This window comes from Protopterus annectens, chromosome 16.part0 (assembly GCF_019279795.1).
Source record: "Protopterus annectens isolate FY-2018-M chromosome 16.part0, PAN1.0, whole genome shotgun sequence".
Classification (NCBI taxonomy): domain Eukaryota; kingdom Metazoa; phylum Chordata; order Ceratodontiformes; family Protopteridae; genus Protopterus; species Protopterus annectens.
This window is the reverse complement of record NC_056750.1, coordinates 650,939,446-650,961,973: the sequence shown is the minus strand read 5'-3', so window position 1 is coordinate 650,961,973 and position 22,528 is coordinate 650,939,446. Positions and strand designations below refer to the sequence as shown.

The 22,528-nt window shown below is 43.4% G+C and overlaps 1 protein-coding gene across 1 annotated transcript in view; it reads left to right on the top strand.

The window, feature by feature from the left end:
* The first annotated feature begins 1,022 nt into the window (after positions 1-1,022).
* Positions 1,023-22,528, top strand: part of LOC122790993 (AP-1 complex subunit gamma-1-like) — a 170,393-nt gene continuing 148,887 nt past the window's right edge. Inside the window, exons 1-4 of the mRNA XM_044058719.1 lie at positions 1,023-1,026; positions 5,248-5,253; positions 6,753-6,756; positions 21,161-21,296. Of these exons, the coding sequence (XP_043914654.1) occupies position 5,253; positions 6,753-6,756; positions 21,161-21,296 (141 nt within the window). The 5' untranslated portion in view covers positions 1,023-1,026; positions 5,248-5,252. The remainder of the gene's footprint in view (positions 1,027-5,247; positions 5,254-6,752; positions 6,757-21,160; positions 21,297-22,528) is intronic.

Below are 22,528 nucleotides of genomic sequence, written 5' to 3'. Positions count from 1 at the left end.
CAGGAAGGAAAGGAGGGCAGTCATGGTGCTGTGGCTGGGTCTGAAACCATGTTGTGTGGGGGTTAGTAAGTTATTATCTAGGAGATAGGGAAGGAGTTGGAGATGGATGCATTTTTCTAAGAGTTTTGATATAGGAGAAAATATGGCAATGGGACAGTAGTTAGTGATATCATTGTTCTTGCCTCCTTTATGTAAGGGTATGATGAAAGCTCTTTTCCAGAGTGTGGGAATAAGATCTTCTTGGATAGAGCGATTTATTAGTATGCTGATGGGGAAGGCAATGGCATCTGCAGCAATGTTAAGGAAGTATGAGGATATGTTATCAGGCGCATTAGTACATGGTTTTAGCTTTTGCAGGAGCTTTTTATTGTAGATGTAGGGATTGGTTTTAGGGAAAAAGGTGTGAGTTGAGAGGTAGGAGATGAGGGGGGAGGAAGGAGGTGGGGATGTAGGTGTAGAGGGTGTGGTGTTATTGGAGAAGGATGTGGTAAGTTTAGAGATGGAGTCTAAGAAGAAAGAGTTGAATTGGGTGGCAAGATTGATATCTGGAGCACTTGGGTCTTCTGCAGTGCCAGGTTTTAGGAGTTTATTGATACCTTTCCAGAATTTTTGAGGGTTGGTTTTATGGTTGTTTTGAAGTATGGAGTAGTAGTTTTGAATATCTATTGTGATAAGCTTTTTGACTTTGTTGCGAAGAGTTTTGAATTCATTTAGGGTAGAGGAAATTTTGTTTCTTTGGTAGTGTGCCCAGACTTTGTCTTTCAGTCGCATGATAGTTAGTGTATTTTTTGTAAGCCAGGGGGCGATATTGTTTCAAATTCTTTTGGTTTTTATGGGGGCTAGACTATCCAGGAGTTTCAGGAAATTTGTATTGAAGTATGCAACAGCATTATCCAGGGTTAGAGTTTTTAGTGGTTCCAATTTGTTGATTTTAGGGAGTCTGAGAAGGTTACTGGGTCGAAGTTTTTTAGGTTTTGAGTGCTGATGTAATTATGTGTTGCTTGTAGTGGACATGGAAGACATTTGGTGAATATGGGAAGATGGTCACTGAGGGAGTCAGGGAGAGTTCCACTGTCGGTGTAGTAGTGGGAGTGAGATACTAAAATCCAATCTAGGGTACTGCCAGTGGAGAAATCTTTAGAGGGTCTGGTAGTCTGGTTGATGAGCTGAGAATATTTATAGAGGTTAATGTTTATGGGGTGTGTGGGGGAATTAATGCAGGACCGATTAATGTTTGTGTCACCCATGATAATAGTTTCATTACTGATATTGACAGAAAGCCAGGATAGGATGTCTTCTAAAACAGAGACATTGTCACCAGGGGGATGTAAAGTGAAACTATGCAGATTTGTTTGTGTTTGTTTAATTGAAATAAAGCTAATGTTAATTCTGCGTTGGAGAAATTTGGAATGGGTTTGTTATAGGGAGTAATGGATAGGGTGGAAGAATAGAGTAAAGCTACCCCGCCACCCTTTGTATGGATTCTGTCTTTTCTGATTATTGAGTAGTTTGGAGGTAGAACTTCAGTGTCTTTTATATGAGGTTTTAGCCAGGTTTCGGAAATAGCTAAGATGTCGGGTTTGTTATGTAGAATAGGGATTTTGTTTGCTGTGCTTTGAGCATTTAGAGAAGCTAGTAGGATGGATTTGGATATGGAGGAAGTGGTGATTGTGCCTGGGTTAGGGTGTATATCACCAGATAGGAGTATGGTTGTAAGATGTTCAATTAAATTTCTAAGATGATTGGATTGCCTTGTTTGAATGTTTTAGGTTTTTAAATATTTGTGAATATTGGAGCTAGGGAAGGGACTAAAGAGTTTATAAGAAGTGTTTAGTTTATAGTGAAAAAGTAGATGGGGGTTAATGGGATAGAGTTCAGGGGCTATTGAGACAAAAGATTTTAAGTCAGAAAAGGGGAGTGTGCTGGTAGAGTGAGTGGGTGGAAGATAATATGTGGTGTTAGGTTGGGTGAGATAGTGGATGTAAGTAAGGATGAGAAGTAATAGTAGATGAATTAAGAGTGATTTGTATGTTGTAATCATGTTGTGGTTTTGATAAGGTGTTATATGTAGTGTAGAGAATAAGTGTGTTAAGTAGATGTGAAATTATAGGATATGAAGGGAGGTGTGATGAGGAGTTTTATGAGGGAGGCGTTGTTGGTGAAAAAGGGAGGGGTGTAGTTGGTGGAAAGTAAGTAGGATAGGATTAAGGGGGATGGAGGGGGTGGGAGGAATGTTGTGATTAAGAGGGAGTGGTGTAATTGCTAGAGAGGAAGTGGGTGTTGTCAGTGAAGTGTGGGAGGAAGTGGGAGTGGTTAGAATGGTATAAGTGTAGATGCACTGGGGGTGGTTGAGATTTTGGGGTAGGGTAGGGGAGCGGAGTGAGCCCGAAGGGCGAACATAGCGGGATACACCTAAGGAAGGTAGACAGCAGGACAGTGTGAGAAACAATCAGTGAGGTGGAGGTAAGAACAGAAGAAGGTAAGCAAGGTGGTACGTGTGACTCTTGGAGTACACTATAACTGAGAAAGGAGAAGACAAAAAGTAGAGATAGAATGGATAGAGCTGTAATTTAGCAGTTAGTATAGGGAAAGATGTTAAAAAGTGGTATTGAAGTGTATGGGAAGGAGTGAGGAAAAATGATTAGGTAGGTGGGTAGGCACTACCCCCTAGTGGACAGAGCCTAAATTTATAAGAGAGGCAGACTGAATGGTGAAAGAAGGAAGGCAGGGCAGGTATAGGGACAAGCACCAGGGGTGAGGCTGATATTAGGGGAGCACCCAGTAATAAGGGCAAGGCTGCTGGCGTCTCTGGTTGGAACCCTTCACTAGCACCAAGTAAGTGATAGAACAATAGAGCAATATTCTCTGACCAAGTGGAGTAATGATTGTAGCATGTTACATACTTTATATTTATCCTCTAGCTCTCTCTACTGAGAGAAGGAGTAGGAGTATCCCTGTAGGGAGACAGGCAGTCAAGGTGGATCTTGCTATCCAGTGGATGATCTTGGAAAATCGAGGAGTGTTAGGCCGGTAGGCAGAGCGAGCTTTAGGAGTAGAGGCTGAATACCTGGGGAAAAAGAGAGGTACGTGTTTATAAAAAAATATATTTTGTTGTTTTTACAGGAAAACATCTCTTCAGTGCTTCAGCTGATTTTAATGTTGCACAGTCTGCATTGTCAGATTGTCTGTTTTATTCTGTAACGATCCTGTCTACAGACACTAGAAAACATGATCTCTTAAGCTTTCTTTGGTCTATAGAGTAGAATACTGCCCTGCTCTGGTCTGGTCATGGTAATCTGACCTGCTGCATATCAGATCTTCTGATGTGAGTCATCTGAATGGGGTTGAGTAAAGCTGATGTTCATCGTGTTTTACTGCTGCAATCATTACACTTGGGTTATCCTGCCGGCAGGCGGGCCCGCAGTTGACCTGAGTTCCAAAGTCTTGGTCCGGCGTCAGTTGCTGTTGCCTCTTCCCTGACATCAGTACGCCAGGGGTATATAAGAAGCAGCCGACGCCTTTTTCCCCAGTCTTTCTTGCCACACGGTGCCCGAAGCAAAAGCAGTTCACAAGTGCCGGTCGGCCGACTCCTGAGATTTCAAATTCGATTTCAGAACTGAAGTCTTCAATAAAGCTAAGTACCCCATTGGGGAAACTTTTTCTTGCCTCAGACCGATGTCAGTAAAAGTTAATAATTGTATTTCTTGTGGGAAGCAAATACCTCATAAGGATTTTCATTCTTACTGTATTCCATGCCTAGGCCCAGATCATGACGTCACTAGTTGTCGGTTTTGTGCTAGATTTAACAAACGCACAAATAAACATTGGTATGACTTTGCTCGCCATTACTTTGGGCGAAGGTTTAATTATACAATGCCATTGGAACAACCGACGAATGGAATGCACAAAAAACGCAAAGATAAGGAAAGGCATCCGAGGCCCAAAACTGATGACGAAGCCTCTTCCAGGCCAGTTGCCGGTTCACCAGTTTTCAGTGAGGAGCTTTCGCAGCCCCTGACACCCGCTACCTCAGAACCACAGGCCGCGACCGACTCCCGTGTGGAGGTGCCTAGGCCTCTGGATACTCAAGGTGTTGGCCCAGCAGAGATTAACCCTTCAGATGGGTCTGGAGCCGCTGAGCAAGCATCGGCTTCTGAGGGTGTTTTCAGGCCTACTCAACTTACCATTGCAACTACAGCCAAGACTAAGCCTACATTAAAGACGAAGCAAGTACAGCCTTCACCTGGACAGGCCTCCTTGCCTAAAAAACAGATGCTCAATATGGCCGAAGACTTGATAACTCTGATCAGGGATTCCCATTCCCTTCCTGATAAAAGGCCTAGGCAGAATATAGACTATGATTCCTCTGACCAGGTTTTAATATATTCCGATTCCTCTTCAGACCAGGGATACTCTTTACCCCCCTATGAGGACTCTGATGCTGAAGAATCAATTCCTTCAGCCTCTCCTCCTGAGGATTACTCTTTTGGGGAAACTCTACATACCATGAGGGAGCATTTCCACTGGGAGGGCCAGGATTACTCAGAATCCAAGAAAAGGCTCACGGACTTTCTTTTGCTGCCTCAGCACAGGCCCCTTGCTATTCTGCCAGTGTTGGACATTGTGGATGATGTCTTCTCTGAATCTAGTTTAAATCCTGATTATTTTCCCCAGCTCCAGTAAAGCCAGACAGGTACTACAGAGTCCCTGACTCCCACAAAAATGTCTTTATAAAAACCCTGTTGCTGACCCAGAAGCTATTTCCCAGGGTCCCAAAGTGGTTAAGGCTTTCACGGCTAAGAATTCGGATAGGGACTCCAGAGCATTAGACAGATGGGGAAAAAAAGTTTACACCTCTGCAACTTTAGCAGTGAGGGCTCTAAATTGCCAGTTTCACATGCTTAAATATCAACAATACTTACTGTCTAAATTAAAACAGAAAATGAGTACAAATGCAGAACAACCGGACTATAAGGAAATGCAGGATTTATTGCATGCAGCTGAACAAGTGGGAAAGCATACTTTGCAATGTGGTTTTGATTCATTAGAAGCTTCTCGTAGAGCAGCAGTTACAGGATCTGTGATTCAAAGACATGCTTGGTTAAAAGAACAAAGTTTACCAGATCATGTTAAGGCAAAATTACTGGATGCTCCTTTGCACCGGACGTATATCCCTCATTGGTGAGATCTGATCATAAACTAATCTCACTTGAAATCCACATCCCGCCCCCACCCCAAACAAAAAAGACCACAGTGAAGAACTTCTCTAAAGCAAACTTCACACTACTCAAGACTGGTGTGGTATCCTTCAAGGCCCCTGAGCCAGTGGAAACCACAACCCGAAGCCCTTACAAATGCCTTCTATGAACACCTCCAAGACTGCATGGATCAGGCAATCCCAAATAAAACCAAGACTCTTTCCACAAAGGGCAAACGTCAGTCTGGTGGACCCCAGCCATTAACAAACTTTACAATAAGAGGAGAAAGCTATTACATGATAGAACAAAATCCATACAAGGAAGTCACCTCTGATCATTATTAGTAAAAATACGAGCACTCATAAAATCAACTAAGGCCAATTTTGAGAGAAAATTGCCATAGATTCAAAGGACAATCATAAGGCCTTTTTCAGCTATGTTAGCAACCTGAGTGGAAACTCCCAGATATGCTCAGAATTAGTCCAAAATGATACAAAATCACTGAACCCACAGACATTGCCAACATACTGGCAGACAGGTTCAGTGCAAACTCACCCCCCCAAAGGAGAGATAATCATCCCAGCGGTGTAGCCTCCCAGACATCTCAAATGGTGAAAGCTGCTCTCTAAAGCTAAAAAAGCATCAATGGGACGGATGGTGTCCCCAGCTGTGTGCTACATGAGCTAAATGAGGAATTAAACCTGCACATAAGGCAGCTGTTTAATCTCAGCCTTACCACAGGATGGCAACTGTGGTCCCACTCCACAAAGGCGGTGCCTCTACAAGTCTAGTCTGCAAAGCTACGGAGAGGATCATAATGGAGCTCATAAACAAAGATATAGTGGACTTGCAGACATTAGACCCGACCCAGTTTGGCTTTGTCAAGGGAAGATCATGCCTTTTGAACTTGGTCAACTTCTTCGAAACAGTCACCAAGGCCATTGATGAGGGAAAGGCAGTCCATACAGCCTACCTTGACCTTGCAAAGGCTTTCACAATACCCCACTTGGGTATTGTAGAAAAACTTACCAGCTTAAATGTAAACCCATATGTCACAAGATGGGTTGCAAACTGGCTTAAGGACAGAACCCACAGGGTTAGAGTTGCTGGCGCTATGTCAGACTCCAAGCCGGTCACAAGTGGTGTCCCACAGGGCTCGGTCCTTGGCCACCTATTGTTCGGCATCTTCTTCTCAGAAGTACAGGCCAACATGGGAGGACTTTGGCTGACAAAGTTTGCAGGCGACTGCAAACTGGGCGCCATAGTGGAAAGTGCATCGGACACGGATATCCCTCAGAAGGGACTCACGGAAACAGATAGCTGGTGCCAGAGCCATGGCCTGAAGTTAAAAATGTATAGTCATACCCTTCGGGAAAAACAAGGTAACCCCAAGCTACCATATAGGTGGCAATCCACTAAGCACAGAAGAGGTTATCAGGGACCTGGGGACCCAGGTTGACAGTGGCCTTTCTTTTGACACTCACGTTGCTAAAGTGGTTAGATAGATCTTCTACATTGACCACCTGATCATGAAGGATTCACATCCAGATCTAGTGAGGTCATTGTTCCCCTGTACTCTTCACTTATCAGACCAATGATCGAGTACAATGTCCCATTCGGGATGTATCTCTCCCGACATCTGCAGCAATTGGAGAGACCCCAAAAGTTCCTCACCAAAAGGATAAAGGGACTCCAAAATCTGTCATATACTGCCAGATTGAAGAAACTCCAGCTCTATTCAGTCGCATACCGTCTGCTCAGAGGTGACATGTGCCTGACATACAAGGCCATGTCCAACCCGGAATTAATGGACATGCTCCACCTCAAAAAATCCAAATCCACCAAAAACACTAAAGCAAGCGACTTAAACCTTAGCACGGATATAAATAGGACATGCTGGAGGGATAGATTTATCACTCAGAGACTCCCTATACTGTGGAATAAAATCCCGGTCCATGTGAGGCAGAGCACCTCGCTGGCTCTGTTCAAGAGAAATCTTGACCTGTGGATGGGAGATCGTAGGTTTACCCCGGGAATCATCTCTGTGTCACTGCTGGACAGAGGCACAACAAACTAATGGGCACAGTATTTTTTCATATAAGGGGTGGCATAAGCCACAAAAATTTGGGCTAGGCTTATAAATGCCTTAGGGCAGATAGCCTAGTATAAACCTATGAACAAAATAATTTATTTGGTATTAAGGCAAAAGAGGTATTAAAGAAAATGGAGGATAAGGCAAAATCTATGCAAACAGTGAAGGATTTCTTACAGGTACAGCCACCATGATTTAGCAGAAATTGGCCTACAAAGAATTGGTCCTTTCCATTGTCAGACAGGCCACAAAGAGGCAGATACAGATGCCCAAGAGGCAGATCTCAGCCACAAGGCTCTTACAGACCACGACAGTGGGGTGCTTCAAACCCAAAACAAAGTGTGGATAAGTCACAACCTTACAGGAAACAGGCCCAATGACTTCCCCCTTCCAATGCCAAACTCTTCCCTTTTGGCAGCTCCCTTAGGGGGGAAACTAGCACTTTTTTCTCAAAACTGGCAAGCAATCACCCAAGACAAATGGGTGCTGAATATTGTATCTCAAGGTTACAGGTTCCACTTTCACACTTTTCCAAGGCTAAAAGGAATGCCAGACCTGCCACAAAATCAATGGGCAGAGGCACAAAAACAAATTACAGCTCTCATGGACATGAGAGCTATTCAGAAAGTACCACAGCAGGAAAAAGGACAAGGATTTTACTCAAGACTCTTCCTGGTACCCAGAAAGGACAAAGCCTGGAGACCCATTCTGGACCTTTCCACTCTAAATACTTACCTGGATGTTCCGAAATTCAAAATGCTGACACTACAACAGCTCCTTCCCATGTTGGGCAAGAAAGCTTGGCTTGTTACTTTGGACCTCAAAGAGGCATACCTGCATGTCCCTATCAGACAAAATTGCAGAAGATACCTCAGATTCATAGCTGGTTCAATGCAGTACCAATTCTCTGCACTGCCCTTTGGCTTATCTGCTGCGCCCAGGGTCTTTACCAAGTGCCTGGCACCAGTAATTGCATTTTGCAGACAAAAAGGAATTCAAATCTATCCATATCTGGACGACTGCCTGATTCAAGCAGAGAGCAGGGACATTCTTCTACAGCATCTGGCATTCGTAAAAAGATTGTTAAGTTGCCTAGGGTACACAGTAAATGAAAAGAAATCAAAACTAGTGCCCTCACAAGAGATAATATTCCTGGGTGCCAGCTTAAATACAATGGCCCAGACGGCTTATCTCATGCCAGACAAACAAGGACAACTGACTCAGTATTTTCAATTGATGGCAACAAAGTCCCAACTCCCTGCAAGAAAAATTCTGCAGGCCTTGGGATTCATGGCATCCTGCGTACTACTAATTCCATATGCAAGACTACATATGAGGAAATTACAATGGTACCTAAAAAGTGTTTGGTCTCAACATTCTCACAGCTTGGAGACAGTAATACCACTAATTCCCTGCATATAACAGGAGTTTCGATGGTGGGCTCAGGCATGTCACCTCAACAAGGGTCAGCCTTTCACTCTTCCCACAGCCAGGCAGACTTTAACAACAGACGCCTTGGATTACGCCTGGGGAGCACACATGGCAGGAATATTTATTCAGGGCAAATGGACCATAGACCAAATGCATCTTTACATCAATCAAAAAGAGATGTTGGCTGTACAAAATGCCCTTACAGCTTTCAAGGATCGTCTGCATCCAGGACAATTACTATTAAAGACAGACAACACCACTGTAATGCGGTACATAAACAAACAAGGGGGCACTCATTCTTACCCCCTATGCAGACAAGCCATGACCTTGTGGAACACAGCTCTAACCTACCAAGTTCATCTGCAAGCACAATTCCTGCCAGGAAAGAAAAACACTGTGGCAGACGACTTAAGCAGAAACATCATGGATCCTCACAAGTGGAAACTAAATCCACAAGTCTTCAGCATGATAATGCAAAAATGGGGGTGCCTGAATATCGATCTTTTTGCCTCACCACTGAATTACCAACTACAAAAATTCTGCACAAGGCCTTATCACACACAAGCATGGAAAGTGGATGCTCTTTCGTTCAGCTGGAAAAGCCTAAATGTTTATGCCTTCTCACCTCTGCCTCTCCTTACAAAGGTACTCCTAAAAGCCAGACAAGAAAAAACACAGATGATTCTGATTGCTCCAGACTGGCCATGCCAGCATTGGTACCCAATCTTAAAGAACTTAGCTCAAGGCCCACCTTGGATTTTGCCTCAAATTCCACACCTTCTGACTCAGCAAAACAATCAGATACTGCACAGTCAGCTCAAAACCTTAAACCTGGCTGCATGGCAGATTCATTAGCCAAACAGACAACTTCTCTCTCTAAAGCTGTTATGGATGTCATTTTGGAGGCCAGGAGGCCTAGCACCAGGAAATCTTACTCAGAAAAGTGGAAGAGATTCTGTGCCTGGAACCAGGCTCAAAACCTTGATCCTCTGGTCCCTAACATTCCTCAGATACTACAGTACTTGACTGAGATGCTGGACAAAGGACTATCTTTCTCATCCACTAAGATTCACGCTTCTGCCATCTCGGCTTATTACAACACAGATCCTCCTATTTTCTCTCACCCATTGCTATAGCAGTACCTCAGAGGGGCTAAAAACATAAGACCGCCCCGGAGAGCACCAACACCAACTTGGGACCTCAATTTCGTCTTGGAAAAGCTCACTTTGCCTCCTTTTGAACCAGCCAATTCAGCAGAGTTAAAATATATATCATGGAAAACTGCTCTGCTTCTGGCAATAACCTCAGCACGAAGAGTCTCAGAACTGCAGGCACTAATGGCAGTGGAGCCTTTCATCATTTTCCACCAAGACAGGGTTTCTTTAATAACAAACCCTTCCTTTATGCCTAAGGTGGTATCCAGTGTGGCTCTTAACCAAACTATTCACTTGCCAACATTTTATCCAAATCCCCAGAATAAAGGGGAGAGACTTCTACATTCCTTGGACATGCACATCCAATTGCGCTTCTACTTGGACAAAACAAAAGCTTTCAGAAAATCTGAACAATTGTTTGTATCATATGTTGCAGGATTACAGGAAAAGGCTATTTCAAAGCAGACCATTTCAAAGTGGATAGGACACTGTATCCGGTTCTGCTACACACAACATGGGAAACCTGTACAATCTAACATTAGACCACATTCCACCAGGGCAACTGCCACTTCTACTGCCTACCTTAGAGGAGTACTTACCAAAGATATCTTGGAAGCTGCAACTTGGAGTTCAGTGCACACCTTTACCAAGCATTACCATTTGCCTCTTTATTCTAGATCCAGAGCTGGCTTTGCCACTGCAGTGCTGCAGGGCCTCATAGCCACACCAAATCCTCTATAGAACCAGCCACCCAAACTCTGCTTTGGGATTCTACCCAAGTGTAATGACTGCAGCAGTGAAACACGATGAACATAGTACAGTTTTGTACCTACCATAAATGTAGATGTTCGAGTGTCTTCACTGCTGCAGTCCAGGTAACCCACCCGCCAACCTCTCTTTCTTATCTGGGACTAACCTCTACTACCTATGTGGTGTATTTGCTAGTTACTGAAGGTTTTATATTTATCTTTTTTGTATGTTTTATCAGCAATATCCATTTCCTACCATTTTTGGGGGCACCTGACATCTGGGGCAAGAAAAACTGAAGAAAATGGCGTCGGCTGCTTCTTATATACCCCTGGTGCACTGACGTCAGGGAAGAGGCGACAGCGGCCTACGCCAGACCAAGACTTTGGAACTCAGGCCGACTGCTGGCCTGCCTGATGGCAGGATAACCCAAGTGTAATGACTGCAGCAGTGAAGACACTCGAACATCTACATTTATGGTAGGTACAAAACTGTACTTTATTCTAGATTAACTTTTCTTCAACAGCCTACAGTGCAGACCAGATATCAGATTCTGCCTCACTGTCATTTCTTTCATCACATAATGCTTGCAGGCTTATTAGAAGCTAACTAAACACAATAGCTGAAGATCTGAAGCTTGCATTGACTTTGTTACAGTAATGTATTTTAAGGATCACCTCAAAAATTATAAGATTAGTGATAAATGTATCATCTCTTGCATTTAAAAGTACTATGGTTTGATGTCTGGTTGGTTGTTATTACTGTTGTAGAGCCTCCAGGATGGCTTGCATTGTCTTAGGCACATGTGTACATGCAGCAAACTGGCAGCTATATCTAGTGTGAGATAAGTGCTTTACTTCTGATTGCACTGTTCCAATCATTATTTCTTTTGCTGGAATATGGGATGCAGAGAAAACCCACAAGAGCTTTCTGGAGGGCATGAGACAGGTGGAAAAGATTGTGGAAGAAGGATTATTCCCCAAAAAGTGAAGCATTAGTGAAGTGGAAGTGGAAGGTGAATCCACTACGTCTCAATCTTAAGTGTTACATACATGTACTGAGCTAACAGACTTTGAACAGTTAAAGGACTACCATTACAAAGTCATAGTTAATGTGATTTTTGAATTTAGCAGGCTGTGCATTTGAAATGGCAAACTGTAGTAATAGTTGAAGGAAACCCATTGGATGTATGCAGCAGCAGATGGATGCTTGCAGTAGTGGATGGATGCTTACTAGTGGACAGATGTGTGCAACAGTGACAGAGCCACAGACATTGTTCAAATTGTGGTCAGCAGGAGCTGATTCAAGTGAAGGTCATTAATGTTCCGTTTATTTTTTGCCTCCATCTTCATCTGTGGTCACAAACCTTAGACACTGACAGAAAGGCTGAGATTCCAGATGCAAGAAACAGAAATGAGATTCCTTCATGGGCTGTCAGACTTACTCTTAATGACTGAGAGGAGAGCTAGGCAGTCTAGGAGGTAACACTTGAAATGTTTTGACCTGCTTTAATGATTTCTGTAATGCTGAGACTGAATGGACAACCCCCCCCCCCCAAAAAAAAAAATGGACTTACATATACTAAGTCCTAGATTTCCATTTCTTGGAATATTCTATTTTCTCCAAAGTATGGCGATCACAAAGTTGATGTATGTCTAAGTTTGTGGAGCATGTGTGGTGATTTCCCTCACATCAAAGGATACCTCCTGCAGAAAAGAATTTTAAAGGAGAAGAGCAATTTTTGACATTTGCTGTTTTCCTGCATTTTCAATGTTTTTTTCAGTATGTAATCTCTCAGCATTTTGAGGGCTGACATTTCAACAGAGAGCCAGTCTAGGAAGAGATTCTGTAGTTATTACTTCCTAAGGATGAGAGGGGTTATTTGAGGTGGTTTGTGCACCAAGTCATGAAGGTGACCTTTTTCCATGGGAAGTGCACCTTGTACAGCCCATCGAAAGAAGGGTTATTTGGCAGGACCCAGGACACAATTAGAGCAATTATACCTCTCAGCTAGTATGGTACACCTAGAGAGTCCAGAGGATGAGCTGTGAACTGTTGTTGGGGCTAGAGAAGTTTGATCTCCTCTGCTTGGTTTACTGCGGCTCTGACCCTCATCAGGGTGATAGTTTAAAAAGGGAATCAATTTCGTATGCTAGACACTCTTTTTGCATATCAGCACATCGTCAGTATATTATGCTTGTCACCTTTGACATGGATCTTTTGTAGTTTAGGACACAGTATTTTGTTTGTATACTAATATCTTTTACTGTACAGGTGCTGGTTTCAATGTGATTATGTTTGAGCTTCTATTAGGTGTGTGTGTTATACATTGTCTGTAGGTTAAATCTTACCTGCTATGTATGCCAAGGTCATGTTGGATCATGCATCTTTCCCAGATACATCAATAAATTTGTGGTGTGGTGTATGCATTATTTAGCTGAATGTATATTACTGTGTGGCGATCATCTTGCCAAATTATGTACCGTTATGTTTCCATATTTAAAATGAATCATACAGTGCAGTATCTCCTTCATCCATCTGAATGCACATTGTAATGGCTCCATCATCTCACAGATTTATGGGTTGCTATGGCTCCATCTTCCATATGAATAATGTGCTGCTGTATCTACTTAATCCATCTGGAAGAAAATCACAGCACTGACTGCAGTGTCACCACCTGATGCAACACACTATAAAGTTATTTTTTTCCATAGGTCCTCTCACATAACAGCTGCTTGGCTCTGTCCCATGGTTCTGTCTTCCACCCATTAACCCCTGGCAATAGGAAAAGGGATTGGGTTATCCTCAGTACCACTGGTATTATTTTCCAAACTTGAGGCCATCTTTGGTGGTCTAGGAATGAGGTAAGTAGTGGAGTTAGAGCCAGCAGCATCATACATTCTGCTAGGGGCAGTAGGACTTTGTTCCAGCCCTACCACATTTGCATGCTGATGCTATTTTATGTTTAGACTAGGAAGGCAATGAGATCTGATGTGTGAGGATGTGCATTCTATGGGTCCTAGGGAACTCACATCTTCTCAACCTACCCATCCACCCTGCATGGTGAGATTTTCTAGCACCAGGGCTGGATCTAGCATATTCCTTCATCCCCCAGGATGGGCATGCAATCTTTCGTGCCAAGTTCACCAGGTGTCCCATTGTTATTTGATCCTGGTTCACCTGATCTGCAGTCAGACTTTAATCCATGTACACCACTAAAACTGGCTCTAAAGTCATAGTTCAGTAAAAAACAGGTTAATTAAAAATGTTCAGCTTGTGGAGGCCAAGACCGCCTTCATCCCTGTGTTTTGGGGGACTGTACCTTACATCACAGTATTAAAGTGGTGATAAACCAGCATATATGGTTAGTAGTATTTTGGAGAGGAGACTTTTCTTTGAGGAAGCTCTAACTTTTGGTAGTCTGTAACCCTAGATGAGTATTTTCCCCTTACCTACCATGTTTCTGCCTTCAGGAGACAGGAAGCTGGATATCTTCCTAGCTGATTACAAGAATTTAAGGATTTTAGTTTTAGTTTGATCACTATGGTAATAGAAGCGTTGGTTTAGGTTTAGTTGTAGTCTGAGATTTTAACACAGGGATAATTTCACTTGGTTCTTGGATATTTTACACAATATGTCAGTTGTTTGAGACCAGCATTTTTTATCTTGACCTATATGTCGCAGTTTTATTTTTTCATAGGTTCATAGGTAGGTACTAGGCTATTGGGCCTTTATAAGCCTAGCCATAAAAGTACCCTGGCTTTCGTCACCCAAGAAAATTATTTTCCTGTGCCCCTGTCGAGCAGAGCCACAGAGGTGATCCACGGGGTGAATTTCCTAGAGCTAAGGAGTAGTTTCATGTTTAATATCCTGGCTGCAACCAGAAATAGGTTGGTTTTCATCTGCTTTTAATGACAGTGGGAGATGGGCTGGATTTACTTATGGCCATATAAGTTGTATTAAGAATATCTGGAAGTTTTGCAAAGTCAAGTGGGAGTTCATTAACAAAAAGAAAGAATGGGGGGGGGGGGGCTATTGCAGAGCATTGTGGAATTCCATGATTAAGGGTGGTAGTGACCAGTACTTATTTTCCTATTTTTTTTTTTCAAAATTATATATTTTTAACATTTAGTTAAACAGTTGTCTTTCTTTTTATTGGCTGTTGAAGTAAGACTTGCAGCTTGAAAGATCATATGCTTTTGTTTAGAGCAATGACAGTGGAAACAGTCAGAGCATCTTTATACTTCTTTCCACCCTGAGGAGGACATTATCTGTAGTAGTTTCGACTTCACTACCTTTACTTCTGCCAGCCTAGAAGCGATGTTGGAATGTGGGCAGGATTTTGTTGTGTTTCAGTTATGAGGCAGTAATGAAGTAAACAAGTTTCTAAAGCAGTGTACTTAGGTATGGGAGGAGAGGTATAGGCCATTATTATGCAGTGGGTTGTAGTGTTTTATATATATTTGTATGGAGCTGTCATTTCCAGTTGTTATTAATGGGGCAATCATTTCTTCCTAGGAAAGGTTTGTGTTATAAACAGTATTATTTTTCTTCTCCCCCTTGTGTATGGTGAGTTAAGAACAAACAAGTATTGTCTTTCCTTGTGTTGGTTTGCAGTGCTTGTATTCTACAGACATCCACACATGATCTGAAGTGCTGATGTCCTTCAAGGATGCATCTGCAGTCATAACAAATGGGTTGTCCTGCCTCAGGCAGCCCTTCGGTCGGCCGGATTCCAAAGTCTGGGTCTGGCCTCGGCTGATGTCTCACTTTACCCGATGTCATAGCTGCTGGGGTATAAAGGCATCAGCCAACGCCATTTTCCTCAGTCTTTCTTGCCGCGCGGTGCCCGAAGCAGAAGCTGTTCGCAAGTGCCGGTCGGTCAGATCCAGAGTTTTCAACGTACCGAAGACTTCTAAAAAGCTAAGTACCCCGTTGGGGACTCTTTCTTGCCTCAGCCAATGTCAGACAAAGTAAATAATTGTTTAACTTGTGGGAAACAAATACCTCATAAGGATTTCCACTCTTACTGCCTTCCTTGCTTAGGCCCAGACCACGACGTATCAGCTTGTTTAGCCTGTGCTTCCTTCAACCGACGGACTCTTAGATGTCGGTCGGAGTTTGCAGAAGAGTTTTTTGGCTCCACTTTTGCATATAAAATGCCGTTGGAGACTCCGACTACACATTTAGCTAAAAAACGCAAAGAAAAGGACCGACACCCGCGGTTTCAGCTGAAACCACGGTTAGGCCTACCACGAGTGTCTCGGTTTCGGCTAAAACCGAGACCTCGGTTCTCCCTTCGGCCGAAAGCATGCCTCTGATAACCGAGGCCACACAGGCCATGGCTGAGTCGGCTACAGAAATTCCTGCTGAAGTAGCAGGCACACAAGAGTTGTCTGACACTATTCCGTTGGACATCTCTACTCCTGCACATGGGGCAGCTAGACCCCCTGCTTCTATGTCTATCAAGGCCTTTTCCAGGGCTAAAGCAGCCAAACTTTCCAAGGCCTTACCTTCAAAAGCTCCCTCTCACAGGTCTACCTCAAGTTCCCAGATTCTCAGCCTTGCTGAGGACCTTATTTCTCTGATCAGGGGAACCCATCCTCACCCAGACAGGGCCTCACAACCTCCTCCTGAAAAGAGGCCTAGGACTGAACCCCCTGAACCTCTGTCCTCTGACTACTCCTCGGATGGTTCAGATGTATTGGACCATCAGGAAGGCCCGTACTCACCTTATGAGGATTCTGATGCAGAAGACTCCATTCCTTCTGCCTCACCTCCAGAAGAATTTTCTTTTGGGGAAACCCTACACTCAATGAGGGAACACTTCCAGTGGCAGGGTCAGGATTTTTCTGATTCTAGGAAAAGGCTAAGGACTTTTTTACACTTACCACAGCATAGGCCTCTAGCCATTCCACCTGTATTATCAGTTGTTGATGATGCATACAATGATGCCAGTACTGCCCCTGATTATCTTCCCCCGGCCCCTGCAAAGCCTGACAGATACTACAGGGTCCCAGATTCTCACTACCACTTGTATAAGGCTCATGCTGCAGACCCAGAAACCATTTCTCAGGGCCCTAAAGGTGTTGCAGCTGCCTCTGCCAAAAACCCACTACCATCTGAAAGAGAATCTAGAGCTTTAGAGAGATGGGGTAAAAAGGTTTATACATCTGCTACTCTTTCTGCCAGGGCTTTAAACTGTCAATTTCACATGATACAGTACCAGGAATTTTTGTTAGATCAGCTGAATAAAAAGCTGTCCTCTCCTGAACCTTTAGACCGTAAGTCCCTTCAGGATTTGGTACACAATTCTCAGCAGGTCAGTAATCATTTCTTAAAATGTGGCTATGATGCACTGGAGGCTTCATTTAGATCAGCTATGACTGGAGCAGTGATTTGAAGGCATGCCTGGTTAAAAGAGCAATCCTTACCAGACCATGTTAAGTCTAAACTCCTGGATGCCCCTATGGAGAAACAAAGTTTGTTTGGCTCCCCTGCACAGGAGGTTCTAAAGAAAGTGGAAGAAAAAGCAAAATCTGTCCAAACAGTCAAAGATTTTTTGCAGGTCCAACCTCCGAGGTTTAGCAGAAATTGGCCTTCAAAGAATTGGTCCTTTCCAGACAACTCCATAGCACAGAGAGGCAGAAATAGATGCCCAAGAGGCAGAGGTCAATCTAGGGGTGCCTACAGGGGTCATCAGTGGCAACCTGCCAACCAAAGAAGTGCCGCCACAGCTGCGACTGCAACCACTTCTACAGGACAGACACAATGACTTGGCTCTGATTCCGCCTACCAGGGAACAACTGGAAGCACCCTTGGGCGGAAAGCTAGCCTTATTCTCAAGAAATTGGCATTGTATTACAGGAGACAAATGGACTTTACAAACAATAGACAAGGGCTACAGGTTTCACTTCCACACTCTACCAAAAAGAGAGGAATGCCAAACCTTCCACCAAGCCAGAAATCAGAGGCTCTAAAACAAATCATCAGTTTACTAAGGATGAGAGCAATAGAAAAGGTACCATCTATGGAACAAGGCCAAGGATTTTACTCCAGACTATTCCTTGTACCAAGAAAAGAAAATCAGTGGAGGCCTATTCTCGATTTGTCTGCACTGAACACATACCTCATTGTTCCAAAATTCAAAATGCTGACCCTACAGCAACTTCTTCCCATGTTGGGCAAGGAGTCTTGGCTGGTGATTCTAGATCTCAAGGAGGCATACCTGCACGTCCCTATATGACCAGATTGCAGAAGACACCTCAGATTTCTTGCAGGATCAGAGCATTATCAATTCTCAGCATTGCCCTTTGGCTTATCTACTGCACCCAGATTATTCACGAAATGCCTGGCATCAGTAATTGCTCATTGCAGGCTTCAGGGAATTCAAATCTACCCATACCTGGACGACTGCCTAATACAAGCGGACAACAAGACAAAATTAATAAAGGATTTGGCCAATGTCATACAACTGCTGCAAGCCTTGGGATACACAGTCAGCATACAAAAGTCAAGACTAGTGCCATCTCAAAGGATAACATTTTTGGGTGCAGAACTGGACACAATAACTCAGATGGCTTTTCTCACAGAGGAAAAACAAAAGCAACTACCAGTCTATTTCCTGGCATTAACAAGACAAACTCAACTTACTGCAAGGAAAGTCTTGCAGGCCCTGGGTTACATGGCATCCTGCATAATATTGATCCCACATGCCAGGCTGCATATGAGAAAGTTACAATGGTACCTAAGGAATGTATGGTCTCAGCACAGACACAGTCTAGAAGCCCAGATACCAATCATTCCATGTCTGAAAAAAGAATTCCTGTGGTGGGCTCAAGCCTGTCAGATAAACAGAGGATTGCCTTTCCACAAACCACATCCAAGGCAGACCATCACCACGGACGCCTCAGACCTAGGCTGGGGGCACACATGGAAGACAAGTGTATCCAAGGCCTATGGTCACAAGACCAGCTGAATCTACACATAAACCTAAAGGAGATGCTGGCAGTGAAACATGCAATCGAGGCATTCAGACCATTCATCCAGCAAGGACACCTGCTGATAAGGACGGACAATACCACAGTCATGTGGTACATCAACAAACAGGGAGGCACACATTCATACCCTCTATGCCGGACGGCAATGGACCTGTGGAACTTGGCCCTGAATCTCAGCATCCAACTGCAGGCCAAATTTGTACCAGGAAAAGAGAATTCACTAGCAGACAGCTTAAGCAGGACTACCACGGATGCTCATGAATGGATGCTGCATCCAGATATTTTCAAAACCATAACAAAGAAATGGGGAATGCCAGAGATAGACCTGTTTGCCTCCCCACACAACCACCAACTGAAGAAATTCTGCTCAAGAGTATACCACCCACTTGCCTGGAGGGTGGACTCCCTTTCTTTCAGCTGGAAGGACCTGACAGTATATGCCTTTCCACCTCTTCCTTTGATGTACAAAGTTTTACTGAAGATCAGAGAGGAACAGCCAAAGGTAATTCTGATAGCTCCAGTCTGGCCAAGGCAACATTGGTACCCGCTACTGAGAAGCATGTCTCGGACGCATTCATGGCATCTACCTCTATGTCCTTTACTTCTAACGCAGAACAACTACAAGACCCTGCATCCAAACTTAAAAACACTGCAGCTAACTGCTTGGAAAATTGCATAAAGCAAAACCAACTTGATTTATCTCAGAGGGTTAAGGACATTATCCTGGAGGCTCGCAGACCCTCCACAAGGAAAACATATTCAGCCAAATGGAAAAGATTCCTCATTTGGAGTGCAGAAAAGGGAGAAAATGTCACACTAGCAAACCTAGCACACATCCTGGAATACTTAGCAGAATTGTACCACAATGGCCTGTCCTATTCTTCCATTAAGTTACATGCATCAGCAATTTCAGCAGAGTACAACATGGATCCTCCTGTCTTCTGTCATCCTCTCCTCAGACAATTTTTGAGAGGGATCAAAAATGTAAAGCCTCCAAGGAAACCACCTTTACCTGCATGGGATCTCAATTTTGTGCTAGAAAAAATAACACTTCCCCCTTCTGAACCAGCAGCAACAGCAGACTTACAGTTCTTATCTTGGAAAACTGCCTTCCTGCTAGCAATCACTTCAGCAAGAAGGGTATCTGAGTTACAGGCATTAATGGCAGTGCAGCCTTTCCTTATCTTCCATCAGGATAGAGTGTCTCTGAGAATCAATCCTACTTTTATGCCAAAGGTGGTATCCAGGGTATCCTTGAACCAAGCCATACATTTACCTACATTCTTCCCCAACCCACAGAACAGGGGGGGGGAAACTACTACACACCTTGGATGTACACAGACAACTGCGCTACTATCTGGACAGAACCAAGGCCAGCAGAAAAACTGACCAGCTTCTGGTAGCATATGCAACAGGAGTGCAAGGAAAAGCAATTTCAAAACAGACAATCTCAAAATGGATAGGAAATTGCATTCGATTCTACTACTCATTTCATGGAAAGACAACTCCTGAAAATATCAGGCCTCACTCCACAAGAGCTACAGCCACCACTACAGCTTTCCTACGAGGAGTGGCTACCAAAGACATTTTAGAAGCTGCTACTTGGAGCTCCATGCATACATTTGCCAAGCATTATAATCTTCCTTTATACTCCAGATCCCGAGCAGGTTTTGCAACTGCTGTTTTACAAGGGATCTTAACTACACCATCATTATCTTAGTGCCTCCTCCCCCAGTTTGGCTATGGTATTCTACCCATTTGTTATGACTACAGATGCATCCTTGAAGGACATAGTACAGTTTTGTACCTACCATAAATGTAGATGTCCGATAGGTATGCATCTGCAGTCAGGATTACCCACCCTCCTTCCCCTCTGTGGTACTCCTAGGGTACTTACCCCTCTTTTAGCTAGCTGGGGGAATCTATTATGGTGTATTTGTTTGTATGTATATATGTATATATATTTTGCTTTCTACTGTTTGGAATTATCTGCATTTATCCAAATTTAGCCTTCCTAGAGGGCACCTGGCATCTGGGGCAAGAAACACTGAGGAAAATGGCGTCGGCTGATGCCTTTATACCCCAGCAGCTATGGCGTCGGGTGAAGTGCGACATCAGCCGAGGCCAGACCCAGACTTTGGAATCCGGCCGACCGAAGGGCTGCCTGAGGCAGGACAACCCATTTGTTATGACTGCAGATGCATACCTATCGGACATCTACATTTATGGTAGGTACAAAACTGTTCTTTTTACATTGCGTGAACCAGCAGATGAATCTGTACATTGAGTTCTCTCCCCCTTTTCCAAATGTTATGGGCTCAAGGATTTTTAGAGTTTATTCTTTTTGCTTCAAGCAATTTCGTAGTGATGTCAGAAAGAGTACGTCCAGAATTAAATTCTTGTTTGTTAATGAAACAAAGCTACTTTCATAGGCAAGAGAGAAAAAAATAAAACCTTTGATTAAAAGTTCTAACTTCTGTAGAAGGAAGGCAACTAACTGTTCTTTCTTGTGGTAATTTTCTTTCTCTTTCTGGATAGGTCAGCTGTACTGGAGAGGATGCCCTCGATGGAACGAATTACAGATACTGCCAACAACAAAGAACCCAATGACAAGAAAGAGGAAAAGGCACCAGCAACAGAAAAGCCTGTTGTGAATTTGACGCAACCAAACCAGGTTGGTGGAGGCCCTATAGTGCAAATAATGAGGAAGTAAATTAGAAAACTCTAGAATTAAAAACGGCACATTTATTTCTTTATCTGTGCCATTCAGGAAGACCAGATCTATAAAATATTTAAGACTAAAAAATATATTCATGTGTAAGATATGCAGTCAGGAACTTAACAGCTATCTGAAAGTAGGTTCTGCAAGTGCTGATAGTGTGAAACACTTACTCTGAAAACACTTTTAACCTCTCTGGTGGCATATAGTGCTGTAGCCCTGACTCCAGCTCAGGGGACCTGAGTTTGATTAGCTGCTCAGGAGCTTGATGGTAAGGTAACAAGGATTTATTTTATTTTATTTCATTCAAATTTGTTTACCAGGGCAGAACACTAATCAAACAATGAGCAATTACAGGCTCAGCCCAGGATGGCCATGTCTTTCCTGGAGGGGAGGGAGCATAATGGGGTGGCCCTTCACTGAGGTCTGCAGAGGCTGGAGTTGAAAAGGAAGACCATGGCTAATGGGTGGAAGAGAGCAGTGTAGGCATGACTGCCATATGGTCCTGGAATGGGATACATGCTCTGACAGCTCCATATTGCATGCCTTTCCTGGCAAACAGCAAGTCATCATGCTGGGGGAGGGTTGTAGGGCTAAGAGAAAATACTCCTATTCCTTCAGAATCACAGCACTCTCCTAGTAGTTCAACCTTTGCCCCTAGGTTTGAGAGGACCCTAAAATGCCCTTGGTTTAGGCAATTAAATGGTTTCATTGAAAATGCTGAGAGGGAGGCTTGATTGTCATGAAGAGAGCTGGAGCGGAAGAAAAGAAAACACTTTCAGTGTGATTGCACAATTTACCCATTTTGTTTGACACTGGAGGTAGTATATTTATAAATTACAGGACTGTGGAGGATTCCCTCACATAGTGGGTGTGAGGGACTTGTCCCCATCTGCAAAAGCATTTTTGCTTTGGTATGGCAAAACTTAATTTCATTGTAACTGCTTCACAGTACTGTCACTCATAGAAAACAGATTTGTGGCATTATCATGAACTCCGTGCATACATTACCAGTATCAAAAATGGCATTGTGCCAAGTAAATTTGATTGTTTTAATTTACTATGCATTTATTTATTTGATAAGCAGGTAGCTTGAGTGGCCCTTCACAGGACATTTTACAACCATGATCTGAGAAACGAAAAAAATAAAATAAAAAATGAGGTGATTCTATTCACACATCAGTATA